This window comes from Lycium barbarum, chromosome 1 (assembly GCF_019175385.1).
Source record: "Lycium barbarum isolate Lr01 chromosome 1, ASM1917538v2, whole genome shotgun sequence".
Classification (NCBI taxonomy): Eukaryota; Viridiplantae; Streptophyta; class Magnoliopsida; order Solanales; family Solanaceae; genus Lycium; species Lycium barbarum.
The window spans coordinates 142,417,197-142,431,673 of NC_083337.1; the positions used below are offsets into that span (position 1 = coordinate 142,417,197).

General features: G+C 38.4%; 1 protein-coding gene across 1 annotated transcript; it reads right to left on the reverse strand.

The window, feature by feature from the left end:
• Positions 1 to 9,951: 9,951 nt before the first annotated feature.
• LOC132610523 (serine/threonine-protein kinase ZRK1-like) lies at positions 9,952 to 11,909 on the reverse strand. Its single transcript, XM_060324873.1, has one exon. The coding sequence runs from the start codon at positions 11,370 to 11,372 to the stop codon at positions 10,281 to 10,283; it is 1,092 nt and encodes a 363-aa protein (XP_060180856.1). The 5' UTR covers positions 11,373 to 11,909; the 3' UTR covers positions 9,952 to 10,280.
• Between the last annotated feature and the right edge of the window lie 2,568 nt (positions 11,910 to 14,477).

A 14,477-nucleotide genomic window follows, 5' to 3' on the forward strand; every position in this document is an offset into this window, starting at 1 on the left:
TCCTATTCTGGTCGTGATAGAAGTGGTATCAGAGCAGTTCAGTCCTAGGGTGTGTCTACGAGCCGTGTCTAGTAGAGTCTTGGTTATGGGTGTGTTGCGCGCCACACTTATAAAGAAGAAGCTGCGGACATTTTAGGAATGAATGACCTTCTTTCTTCAAAAGAATCGTGCGATAGAGCTATGATATAAGAAATTCTTGTTCCTTAATCGTGTGTTGTGTATTTCAGAAATGCCTTTAAAGAGAAAGGCTACCGCAGCCCAAAAGGGCAAGACGGTGGCAGAAAAACGGGCTGGAAAAGCCCCACCACTAGTAGTAGATGAAAGTGAGGCCTAGAGTGCGGCCCGATCCCAGTCCTCTCAGACAGTGCCTATTACTGAGGAGCGTGAAGAAGCTCTAGCTCCTCCACCGGATGCTTCAGGCCAAGATGTAAAAGAGGCCATACATTTTCTTACATAGTTGGTTGCTGCCCAGGCTCAGCGGCAAAGTACAGGGCAGGGTGACAGGGTTGTTAGTGCAAGGGCACGTGATTTCATTACTTTAAACCCTCCGGAATTCTTTGGGTCAAAGCCAAAGGAGGACCCCCAGGATTTTATTGATGGTATGTGAAGGACGCTTCGATTGATACATGTTTCAAACACCGATTCGGTGGAGTTAGCGTCATATAGGTTGAGAGGCTTCTCGATCCAGTGGTACACAATTTGGATGGATTCACGGGGAGCCAATGCACCTCCCTCGGTATGGCAAGAGTTTGTTAATGTTTTTCTCCGTCATTATATGCATCCAGAATTTCGGCGAGCTAGGGCCGATAAATTCTTGAACTTGAGGCATGGCAGTATGAGTGCCCTAGAGTATATCCTCCGTTTCAATTCCTTGGCTAGGTATGCTTCGGCCATGGTAGCGGATATGGGTGACCGGGTACACCGATTCGTAAAGGGCCTAGGGCCACACTTGATGGATAAATGCTTGACTGCGTCCCTTCAGGACGGTATGGATATTGCACGCATTCAGGCACACGCTCAGAACTTAGAAGAAAGCCAACAACATCGGTGAAGTGAACGCGAGAAAGATAGGGGTCATAGTAAGAGTGCCAGATCTTCAGGCCCAATAAGTGAGTCCAAAGGCGAACACAGGCAAAAGTTCCCTAGACATTCAGGCTACTCTATGACCAGTGCACCACCACGGTTTTCAGGCCAGAGATTTGATAGATCTGCTCGTTCCGAGTTATTCAGAACCTCAGTTTAGAGATGATTCAGGCAGTCAAGGCCACCCGTGCCACGATGTTCCCAGTGTGGGAAGTTGATTGGGGTCAGTGTCGATTGGGTTCAGATGTTTGCTATTCATGTGGTCGACCAGGCCATATCATGCGTGATTGCCCCTCAATATATGTAGTGGTAGGACCCAACCATCAGGGTCGGTATCCGAATCTTCGGCATTTGAACGCCCTACGGGGCCAGGTTCACATGCGCCAGTTGGCCATGGTAGAGGCAGAGGGAGAGCCCCCAGTTCTAGCGGTCCTCAGCACCGTATTTATGCTTTGGCTGGACGCCAAGATCTTGAGTCTTCTCCGGACATGGTCAAAGGTATATTATCGGTATTCTCTCATGATGTATATGCTTTGATTGATCCGGGATCCACATTGTCCTATGTTACTCCATATGTTGCGGGTCGATTTTTAGTCGAGCCGGAGTCGATCAAACCTTTTGAGGTGTCTACACCCGTGGGTGAATCAGTAATAGCTAGCCAAGTATATAGAGATTGTGTAGTTATGATTTATGATCGTCGTACCATGATTGATTTGCATGAGGTAGAAATGGTAGACTTTGATGTCATTATGGCCATGGATTGGTTGGCTTCTTGTTATGCCAATGTTGATTGCCGAATGAAAATGGTTTGTTTCCAATTTCTAGGAGAGCCAGTCTTAGAATGGAAAGGGAATACGGCGTCACCAAAAGGTAGGTTTATTTCCTATCTAAAAGCAAGTAAGATGATCACAAAAGGATGTATTTATTATCTAGTGCGAGTTCAAGATATATAAGCTGAATCACCGACTCTTCAGTCAGTTCCCGTAGTGAATTAATTTTTGGATGTGTTCCCGGAAGAGCTTCCGGGCCTTCCTTCCGAGTGGGAGATTGATTTTTCCATTGATATGTTGCCAGGCACTAAACCTATATCTATCTCTCCTTACAGAATGGCACCCGCAGAATTGAAAGAGTTGAAGGAGCAACTGAAAGACTTGCTTAAGAAAGACTTCATTAGGCCTAGTTCATCCTCATGGGGAGCGCCCGTGTTGTTTGTTCGAAATAAAGATGGCTCCTTGAGAATGTACATTGATTATCGGCAATTGAATAAGGTGACGATTAAGAATAAATATCCTCTCCCGAGGATTGATGACTTGTTTGATCAATTGCAAGGTGACAAATGGTTTTCAAAGATTGATTTGAGGTCCGGGTATCATCAAGTGAGAGTAAGGGAGAAAGATATCCCCAACACAACTTTTAGAACAAGATATGGTCATTTTGAATTCCGAGTGATGTCATTCGGGCTAACTAATGCGCCAGCGGTATTTATGGATTTGATGAATAGTGTGTTCAGGCCTTTCCTGGATTTATTTGTGATAGTATTCATCGACGACATCTTGGTGTATTCAAGATCTGAGTCAGAACATGCGGATCATTAGCGTATTATCTTTGGAGTTCTTCGAACTCGAGAATTGTTTGCAAAGTTTTCCAAATGCGAGTTCTGGTTGAACTCTGTGGCATTTTTAGGGCATATTGTGGCAGCCGATAGTATTCGAGTTGATAGTCAAAAGATTGAGGCCGTGAAGACTTGGACAAGGCCCACAACTCTTACGGAGGTTCGTAGCTTTCTGGGCTTAGCAGGTTATTACAGGAGGTTCGTTGAAGGTTTTCTTCTATATCTGCACCACTCACAAAGTTGACCCAAAAATCGGCAAAGTTTCCATGGACCGATACTTGCAAACATAGTTTTCAGGAGTTAAAGGGTAGATTGACTTCTGACCCAGTCTTGACACTTCCAGAGGGATTGGAAGGATATGTTGTTTATTGCGATGCTTCAGGTGTTGGGATAGGTTGTGTATTGATGCAACATGGCAAGGTGATTGCGTATGCTTCAAGGCAATTGTGGAAACATCAGCAGAATTATCCCACCCATGATCTAGAATTGGCCACGGTGGTTCATGCATTAAAGATATGGAGACATTATTTATATGGCGTCCATGTGGATATTTACACAGATCATAAAAGTCTTCAATATATCTTCAAGCAGAAAGAGTTGAATCTGCGGTAGCGACGATGGTTAAAATTGCTGAAAGATTATGATGTGGATATTTTGTATCATCCCGGAAAGGCAAATGTCGTGGCTGATGCTCTTAGCCGCAGATCTATGGGAAGTCTATGTGAAGTGCAACAAGGAAGAGAGAAATGACTCATGAGCTCCAGCACTTAGCTAACCTAGGAGTCCGAGTGATGGACTAAGGTAGCCGGGGAACCACTATTCAGAATTCAGCAGTTTCGTCGCTAATAGCGGAAGTGAAGGAACGACAATATGAAAATCCCATGCTAATGTAGTACAGAGATACACTCCCTCAGAAAGAGGAGTCATCATTCGATATTTCAAGAGACGGAGTTCTCCGATGCCGAGGCAGATTATGTGTCCCTGATGTGGAAAGTCTACGCCACTAGATTTTGAGAGAAGCTCATTGTTCCCGTTATTCTATCCACCCCGGAGCAACGAAAATGTATCATGATCTTAAGTCTATATATTGGTGGAATGGGATGAAGAAATATATAGCGGGATTTGTAGCTCAATGTCCCAATTGTCAACAAGTGAAGATTGAGCACCAAAAGCCGGGCGGATTGCTACAAGCTATAGAAATCCCAGCTTGGAAGTGGGAAGTGGTCAACATGGATTTCATTACAGGGTTACCCCGTTCTCGATGTAAGTATGATTCTATATGGGTGATCGTGGATAGACTCACCAAGTCAGCTCATTTCTTACCGGTCAGGACCACCTATGTGGCAGCAGATTATGCAAAACTTTACCTTAAAGTGATAGTGAGACTCCATGGCGTTCCGGTATCTATTATCTCCGATAGAGGGACTCAGTTTACAGCAAAATTTTGGGAGTCTTTCCAAGAGGGTTTAGGGACCCGAGTTAGCCTTAGCACGACATTTCATCCACAGACCGATGGACAAGTTGAACGTACTATTCAGACTCTTGAGGATATGCTACAGGCATGTATGATAGACTTTGGAGGAAATTGGGATGATCATTTGCCACTCATTGAATTTTCTTACAATAATAGTTACCATTCTAGCATCCAAATGGCACCGTATGAAGCTTTATATCGGCGAAATTTTAGAATTGGGTGGTTCGAAACAAGAGAGGCTCAGTTGATAGGGCAAGACTTGGTTCAGCAAGCCATAGAGAAATTCAAGCTCATACAAGATCGATTGTTAGCGGATCAATGTCGTCAAAAGTCCTATGCGGATAATCGCCGAAGAAACTTTGAGTTCGAAGTGAAAGATTGGGTATTCTTGAAAGTGTCGCCGATGAAGGGCGTTATGAGTTTTGGTAAAAAAGGGGAAGCTTAGTCCCCGGTATATTAGGCCTTATGAGATCGTACGAAAGATAGGCAAAGTGGCCTATGATGATTTACCTCCAGATTTGGAGTCAGTTCATCCAGTTTTCCATGTCTCGATGCTTCGTAAATGCGTTGGAGATCCTACGAGGATCGTCCCAGTAAATGATATCCAAGTGACCAAAAAGTTAACTTATGATGAAATACTCATTGTCATATTAGATAGGCAAGTACGGAGGCTTAGAAACAAAGAAGTGGCCTCAGTTAAAGTTTTGTGGAGAAATAACAATCGAGAAGAAATGACATGGGAAGCGGAAGGAAGAATGCGATCTAAATACCCATATTTATTTCAGCCTTTGTACGAGGGCCAAGATGAGACGTCAAAATCATAAGGTATGTATGCTTCCTTTTTATGCTTTTGGGTCGTGTGTGGCCAAATTTTAATGCTAGTATGTTGTGGCCCTGTGAGGCATCGATATTATGAGTTGTTGTGATAGGTTGGTAGTGCTATATTATAGGGGAAACTATGGCGAAATTTTTGTAGAATCCTCGAGTGCTTAACATTCGAGGGAGAATGTTCCTAAGGGAGGGAGAATGTTACACCTCGGAAAATCTTCCGTTGGTACGCAAGTGAATGAACCGGTGAAAATACGAATAACGAGTTAACGACGTCTTAAGGGAATTTTGGGGAAGAGTGATAACGTCCCATATATTGTTAATGAAGAGTCGAGAAAATTCTAAGAAGGACCCATAAGCCAAAAATGGGCATAAGCCATCCAGAAGGGACGATTTACGGAAATCTTTTCGGATGATCTGACTTGGAGGGGCAAAAATGTCATTATAAGTTTGGAATTTGGAAGCACACCAGGAATGAAAGGTTGTAGAGAATTAAAAGAGATTTCCAACCATAGGTTGTGGTCTCTCACATGATACCGGGATCAATAGTATGAACTTTTTACTGAACGGAACTCCGTAAACAACTTCGGAGCTGTGAGATCCACGACCATGTTTCACGGTCCGTGAAACTTTCCACGGACCGTGGATGAGTTCGTGGAACTTCCAGCAGAGAAGATGACTGGCTGGTAATGAACCACGACCAGTTCCACGGACCATATAATATTCCACGGACCGTGGAACTCCCGACGGCTGAAAATGTTCCAAGTCTTTATATGTGTTCCAAACTTCATTATTTCATTTCCAACACCTCTCCACTTCTCTCTATAGCCTCTAGAACATTACACATATTTCATAAACAAGAATACAAAGGAAATCAAAGGACATTATCATTAAACCAAGTGAATCAAGAGTAAGGAAACCCATAAAAGGGTCATTCAAGTCAAGAAATCCAAATGGAGGAAAACTAGGGTTTTTGCTCAAGTGGAGTATTATCAACTAAGGCTTGTTCCTACAACTTCTAAGGTAAGATTCATGATATTTACATGTTGTTTAAGGTATTTGAAAGTTGAAATGCTTGGTTATTAGGAGAGTATAGCAAAATGGGTCATGAATGATGAATAGTGACGTTTTGAGAAATAGTTTGAATTGAATCATGATTGTTGTTGTGTTGTGATAAGAATGTGTTATAAACGAAGTTAAGACCATGAAATAGACATTATAAATGAATGGACGAAGTGGGTGTTGTGACCATGAATATGGATGAATGAAAGTGAAGTGAGAATGTGGATAATGTAGATTATTAATGGCTATTGTTATGATATTGTGAATGTATTGTTGACGTTTGGGAGTTGAATTGTGATATGGGAAAACGTGGTATAAATAGAGGAGATGCTTCTTGATTTTCTCTAGCTTTATCCATATGTGCTAGTTATCGATTCTAATGATAGTATGACTTTAAATGAAGGTAGAGGCGCTAGCATTGGAAGAGAACGCGCAAATGTAGAGTAGCGCGACGGAAAGGTATGTAAGGCTAACGCTTATTTAATAAGGCATGGTTCCTTTTCCAAATTTCTAAATCCTCTATACGAGTATGTTGCCTCCAAATGATTGATCTTCCGAGCTTGTAAGCTCACGATTATTAATACGCCCCAATTGCACTAAGTTCTTCATATGACGAGTAAGGCCATAAGATAGATGTAATGACAACGATGATTATAGTGATATTGATAGTAATGATAATAATAATGATTATAAAGGTGTCTATGGGTTATTATACTTATGTGTGCCTATGAAGGGCTATAATGAAACCCCGAGCTTATGACGGCGGGTAGAATATATGTATATGTATGTATGTGACTACGTAACGCGCGCGCACGTCTGCAGATAGTACGGATAACCCTGAAGACTTGGTAGGGCTAGGTAGATATAACCTTGAGCCTTGGTTGGCCAAGTATGTATGAAACATCGAACCTTCGTGGTCGGGTATGCTATGTATCTATGTATATATGTGTATATGATATGTATATGACATAATTAAGAGTACGAATATGTTATGTATATGAGATGTAAATGATTATGAAAGTAATTAAGTACGGATATGGATGTATGTACGCGGATACGCAATAGAAACGGAATGCCCCTATGGAAAGCAAGTAAGTGCCATGATGATGATATTATTGTTTCCCCTCCTATGCTACTTCATATGTTGTCTATTATGTTTCTATATCGATGTTGATCATGCTTTACATACTCAGTACATTCTTCGTACTGACGTCCTTTTGTTTTTGGACGCTGCATCATGTCCGCAAGTGAACAGGGAGACAGACTTGATCCATAGCTGCTTATTCAGAGATTGTATAGCAGAACTCTATTTCCTTCGGAGCCATAGCTTTTGGGTAATTATTCTTTTGTGTATATAATTATGGGCATAGCGGGGTCCTGTCCCGCTCATGTGACATGTTATACTCTTCTTAGAGGCTCATAGTCACGTGTACATGGTTAGATATGTCTGGCCTTGTCGGCCTATATTTTGTATATCATTTTGTTGGCCTCGTCGGCCCATGTACATTGTTGTGGCATAGATGCCTATGATGATTAAAGATGTTGTCGTCCAATGGGACTAGTATGATTGATGCTTAGAAATGTATGATTAATGATGTGGCTCACCTAGATGCAAGCCTAAGTGTAAGCTAAGGGGTCCCGGGTGGGCTAGCACAGGGTGCTCGTCGCGGCCCCCTAGTCGCGTCATGACAGCACTTAAACCCGTTTTTGATGAGTAGTCCGACTAAAACTAAATTCTTCCCAATTGTTAGAACATGCAGAACGTTGTTGAGAGTCAGCACCTTACCGGAAGTCATCTTTAGAAGTATCTTCCCATATCCTTCAACCTTGGCTATTGCAATATTTCCTATAAACAGTTCCTTTTCGGGTCTAGCAGGAGCATAGGCTGCAAATGCTTCTTTTACAGTGCAAACATGTTGAGTGGCACCAGAATCAAGCCACCACTCCTTTGGGTTTCCAACCAAATTGCACTCCGATAGCATTGCACACAGATCATCCAGGTCATCATTCTTCTCCACCATATTCGCTTATCCCTTTCCCCTGTCCTTTTTCGGGTGACGACAATCTGGGGCTTTGTGGCTAGCTTTCCCACAATTATAGCAATTTCCCTTGAATTTTTTCTTGTTATGCTCCTTAGTCTTTCCAAAAGGTTTCTTCCTTTTCTTATTCTTTGGAGCAGCTTCATCAACGATGTTTACTCTCATAATCGTGGAATTTCCACGCGATTTCTTTTCAGCAACTTTATTATCTTCCTCAATCTTTAAGCGAATCACAAGATCTTCCAGCGACATTTCCTTACGCTTGTGTTTCAGATAGTTCTTGAAGTCTCTCCATGAAGGAGGCAACTTTTCAATCACAGCAGCCACTTAAAATGCCTCGTTGATCACCACACCTTCAACAATAAGGTCATGGATAAGGACTTGGAGTTCTTGAACTTGGGTTCCAACAGTTTTACTATCTGTCATCTTGTAGTCAAGAAACTTGGCAACCGCGAATTTTTTCAGTCATGCATCTTTAGTTTTATACTTCTTTTCGAGTGCAAGCCATAATTCTTTTGAAGTTTTGGCAGAACTATAGACATCATACAGATCATCATCTAGTGCACTAAGGATGTATCCTTTGCACAAAACATTTGCATGCTTCCAAGCCTCAGTAATCATAAAGCGCTGGTTTTCAGGCATTCCTTCTTCAGTAACAGGAGGATTTTCATTTGTGAACTTCAGCATGCCTAGAGTAGTCAGCCAGAAGAACATTCTTTACTGCCATCCTTTGAAGTTGATACCAGAAAACTTCTCTGGTTTCTCAGTCGGTGCCATCGCGCATGCAGCAGTTGGAAGGCTTGATGATGCAACATTTGTCGGCCCAACAATCACGACAACAGTAGTACCAGCAGTCGCACCAACAGTTGCAATTCCATTAGGAGCATTAACATCACTTTCTATTTCCATTCTTCACTGTCAATAATTGACAAACTGTTTAATAAATGATAACTGAAACAAAACAGTAAACGGAGAATATATATATATATATATATATATATATATATTTCCTTTTTCTAGAATTTATTTCACGGTGAAGTTTTTATGTTCTTCAAGTTGGACTAGAAAAATTCCAACGGAGTAGAAAACCAGAAAGTTTTAGTGTCCAAAACAGAATACAGATTTAAGTATATAAACACTATAATTTCCTTAAGATTGTTATTAATCTGTATTACAAAACAGTAACTTGGCAAAATTTCCAGAAATCAGTAACTTTACAAAATCAGAAAGTATAAACCAATGTAAAACAGAATATGGAAAAATAATCAAAAAGAGTATACGAAAATATTTTTAAGGAACATAAATCCAGCCCACTGAATACACAGTGTGTCCTTAAGGAAATTATTCCCCTCAAGTACCCGAGGTTGAATGTGGAATATTTCCTCCCATGATAGAAGGATTTCACTCACCGATGTATTGGTACCAAAACTCTGATGTCAGGCGAACCACTTAACGGCAGTATATCACACAGAAGTAAACTTGTAAGAGAGTAGAAGAATAGAGAAATATCATAAAAGTCGTAAGTAATAATCTGAATATTAACAGGAATTTATAGCCATTAATGCGTTGGTTGGGAAAAGATTTGCAACTTTTCAGAAAGGTTTGCACCCTTTCCAAAAAAATCATTTTAAAAATAAAACGGAGGAAAATTTAAATTAATCTGGGAAAGAAACGGGTCGCGGATCCGGGTCACTAACGGGTCAGGATCTGGAAATTAATTAATTAATTAAATGAATAATAATTAATTAAAATTAAAGGAAATTTGGTCCAAAAAGATTATCAATCAAATCCAAAGCCAAGCCAAGCGATGACAACGGCGTAAGGGGAGACCCTTTTAACAACAACAAGGAGTGCTTCTACTTTTAAGTAGGAGAACTTTTATTTCCACCACGACAAATGCTTATTTCATAAAGCAAGAGGAAACAACTCATTTTCCCTCCACTTCTTTTTCCCTCTATTTCTCATTCAACCTATCTATTCAACCCAACATATTGACAAATACAAAATTAAAATGATCTCACTTTTTTTTTCTTGTAAACCAAAAAAATTAAGGAGAAATCAATCCAAATAGAGCATGGAAAGATCAAATTGGGAATTTCATTGTCTATAGATCTCATTTTTGTTCAACATAACTATGACGGTACATTCGGGAAAAAAAATATGATGGGATCAAAACAGACATTTATTTCTGACCAAGAGTGAGGGCACGGTAACACCTCTCAATTCGGCGTAATTCCCTTGCAACATGAATCATGTATGGTCTATTTTCTCCCTTGTAAGCTGTGCATTTCTTAACAAGATCCAAGTAGTCTTCCAATTGTTGTCGAATCTCAATTCCACGCTCTTTTAAAATGGCAGGATCCGCTATATCTATTACATTACCCTCTGTAAAATAGCTATCGACGATGTTGGGTGTGAGATTTTCAAAATTTGTCCCCTCTTTTGGAATTGCCACTCTATTCATGATAATATCGTGCACACTTTCTCCAATTAATAGCTCAAAGAGAAGAACCCCGAAGCTATAGACGTCATTTTTTTGAGTAACAATATCACGAAGGCCATATTCAGGAGCTATATACCCGGCTGTTCCTAGAAATCCAGCTTGTACCTCCATTTTCCCTGGAGGCAATGATATGGAAAATGAGAAGTCCACCATTTTGGCAACACCGCTATTCTGATCTATTATCACTTTGTGTGGCTTTATATCTCTGTGGATGATGGGCGTAGTAAATTCTGTATGGAGAAAAACGACTGCAGAAGCAACCTGATTGGCAATCCGTAATCTATTTCCCCAAGATAATAATGATCTTCTAGTTTGATCATCATGATTACCTTTTTTGAAAAGTAGATCTCTAAGAGATATACCTTCAACATATTCATACACCATAACTGGTGATTCAAATTCTAGACAGCAACCGATAAGTCTGAGCACATTCTTGAGATGACTCATCTGAGCAGTAATTGCTATATCTCGGTGAATATTATCGAAGTTCAGCTCATTGAACCGAACTAAAACAAGGCGGTTGTTCAGAGAGCCCGTAACCAAATCCAGAGCTGAGAGCTTTATTTTCTTTGCAGAGTGCTCTGTTGCCCTCTGGATCTCTATAGCACTGAAATAACGGATGGGAATTCGGCAATTTCCGTCGCATAAAGCAAGAATCTCCTTCAGCACTGAACTTCCATTCTTTAAATAATAATGCTGCTCTTTCTTCCGCCTTTCTGCAGAGGCAGAGGAAACTAGGTTCTTCCTTGCGAGTCCCTTGAAGTGATGCATTTCTTTTTGCCTAGACTTCTTGCTAAAGTAATGAATAGTAGTAGTAGCTAACTAGTCTTAATGCAGTGGCCTTAAATTCAATAACATCATCACATGTGGAATTTACAGGGAAGCTTCCTGATGGTTCTTGTACTATAGCGTGTGCATTTTATTCCAAGCAAATTGGGTAAGATGGCTATTGACTGGACTCTCTCCTGAATTACTGGGCAGTTTCATTGTCATTGCTTAGTGTCTCACTTGAATTTCTTTGCACCTGTTTATCTGCTCTAGTACTATTATTCTTGCACTGAATTTAACTTGATCATTCTGTGTTAAAATTGGATGACTTGATACAGATGAGGTGTTTTAATACCCATTTCAACAAAGATTTTTATTTTTCACAAGAGAACTTCCCGCGCTTTTGTTTTATTTTTGTGATGCCTAACAGATGCTATATGATTATATGTGTGTCTCCACACTTACAGCTGCATGAAAGCTGGGATTAAAGTTGTGGCTTACAAGTACTAAATTACAAATTCACAATTATAACTACATGGACCTGGCCTAGCTCAAGTTTAATTCTCCAGCTTTAATATATATATACCTATTACTATGTCAAAATTCGAGAATTTCTCTGTTTCCTAGCAGAGGGGAAATTTGTTAATTTAACATGAGCTGAAAATTACAATCCTATAAAGATTTGTTTTAACGGGTGGGACAAGGAACCTTTATCCGGGATATTAATATATATATTTTATCTTGTGTTTAAAGTTTGGGTACCTGGATTCTTAATTAAGCACTGAAACGACTCGTGCTGGTTAAGATGGAAAAAGGTAAAAATTAAGGATAAATTACAAGCAGTGGCACAATCTGAATTTAATGTAAAATTTATTAGATGACAAATACAAAACTAACATGGTCTCACTTTTTTTCCTGTAAACCAAAAAATAAAATAAAGGAGAAAATCAATCCAAATAGAGCGAAAGAAAGATCAAATTGGGAATTTCGTAGTATCTATAAAATACATACATAAAGTAGGGACATATGCCCGGTGATGTGACACTCTTAGAAGCAAGGAAACTTATTTATCATTTTTATCAAATTTTTGGATTTTAATCCTTATTTTTAATTTAAAAAACAGAAATTTAAAGTTGCTTGATTTACTATAACAAGCCAAAAAGTCATGTCATTTAATAATTAGTAATTCAGCCCAAATCAATTGAATCGGTAGGCAGTTAGACACAACACATAACCAACAGACGTAAATTTTCAAGAACCTTCAAAACTCCACCAGCCATTTCGTTTTTCTTTTATTTTTCTTCTTCCTTTTCTGCTCTAGGCTTCTTCAGTATTAGACAAAGCATTTCAATCCCTCTTCATTTAGTCTCTGGCAAGTACCAAGCTTTAAATTATATGTGCACGGCAGTGTTTAAATTATGGATCTGCTTCGGAATATGAATTGCAGAATTAGGCAAATTAATCGTGGTTCCTGAAATAAGATTAACATGTCAGGGTAACACATAATAGTATGATCTTTTTTAGTTTCTCAATTCGAGTGTTTTTTTTTTTACTTTTACTTAACAATTACTTCATGGTCTACTCCAAATTCACCAAAACATTTACCTTTACAACTAATCAGAGGCTACATGTATCTGTTGATAGTAGTGAAATTATTCTATTTAACTTTTGCACATTAACCGTTACAATTTTGATCTTCTCAAGTTAACGTTCATATTTCAATCGGTGCAAAGGCCCTATGCATTTTTAAATGTTCAAGGTTTTATTAAAATATAATTATGAGTGACTACTTGAGTTGAAATTAATCATCTTTCAGGAGAAAAGAAAAGTAATGAAGCAAAAAAATCTTGAAGTTATTTGTGAGTATCTACTTCACTTGGCCAAATAAAAATTGAAATCCCTTACTCTGTTTTGGTTCCGTGATTTTTTTTCCCTTCGCGTTTTGACAAATTTGTCAATAACACTGTATTATTTCTTGCAGTACTCCGACGACACCAATATGATTGATGATTTACTTCATTCTTCATCCCTTTCAAAAGGCATGTTAATTTTCCAAATGTTTTTTTGTTTCTATAGTCTTTGTTTTATGTTTTCTTAATAAAAAATCAATGATCAATAATGAAAAGAAATTCTGAAATGTAGCATCTAAAGCAGGTCTATATTTATCTTTTTCCCTGTTTTTTTAAATTTCAATCCTTATTTCAATACAATTAGTGCATTATTAAAATACTTTCGCTATACATAATTATGATTATGAATCATAAATAAGGGAAGAGAACGAGATTTTAAAATTGCTTTACGCTTTCATAGGGTTACAGTAGAACTTAATCTATACCTATAACTATAAATTAACATCATTGAGGACAATGAAAAATTGTAAAAGCAATAAAGAATTATAGAAATGAGGATAGTGAGGACTCCTCTTCTCACGAAGCTAAAGACTCCTTTTTATAAATTCAATCCTCCTCTTAATCCTAAACATAGGAGTAAGATACTGTTGTAAATTTTTGTTTTTCAATTATTTTTCTATATTTTGAAGTTGCAATATGTAGTATATAGATTTTATCCGTCACATAAATATGTTTGTTATGACATTGTGTTTTCTTGAAAACTTAAATTAGGTGTATTTCAGCCTTCTAATATTGAATGCTATATTTCTTTTGAAGAGCAATAACTGGATATAAAAGCTTATTCATATGTCTAATTTGAGGATGTTGTTACATGAATTGTTTCCGAGAGAGAGACATTCACAAAGATCGAAAATTTATAGGTATATCCATTGTATATTTTATCGTTCGCTGATTTCTTTTTCTTGATTATTTGTTATTGGTTATATTTTATATTCTAGAAAGTAAGATTTTACTATAAAATATTAATTACATACATAGAAAACTAAATTTTGTGTTGAACTTTTGTTTTCATAGTTTCAAAATTGATATTTTCTCAAATTTATTTAGTATTTTAGAAGTTATATTTATCTCATTTTCCCTTTTATCTTATACCTTATCTTGAAAATTCAATCCTATAAAACCAAAAAAAAAAAAAAAAAGGATGATACAAAGATTATAAAATTAAAACTAAACTTTGTGTTGATTTTTATATATTTTG

Excerpts from the sequence above, each read along its gene's own strand:
- LOC132610523 (XM_060324873.1), bottom strand. The coding sequence starts at position 11,372 with ATGCATCACTTCAAGGGACTCGCAAGGAAGAACCTAGTTTCCTCTGCC.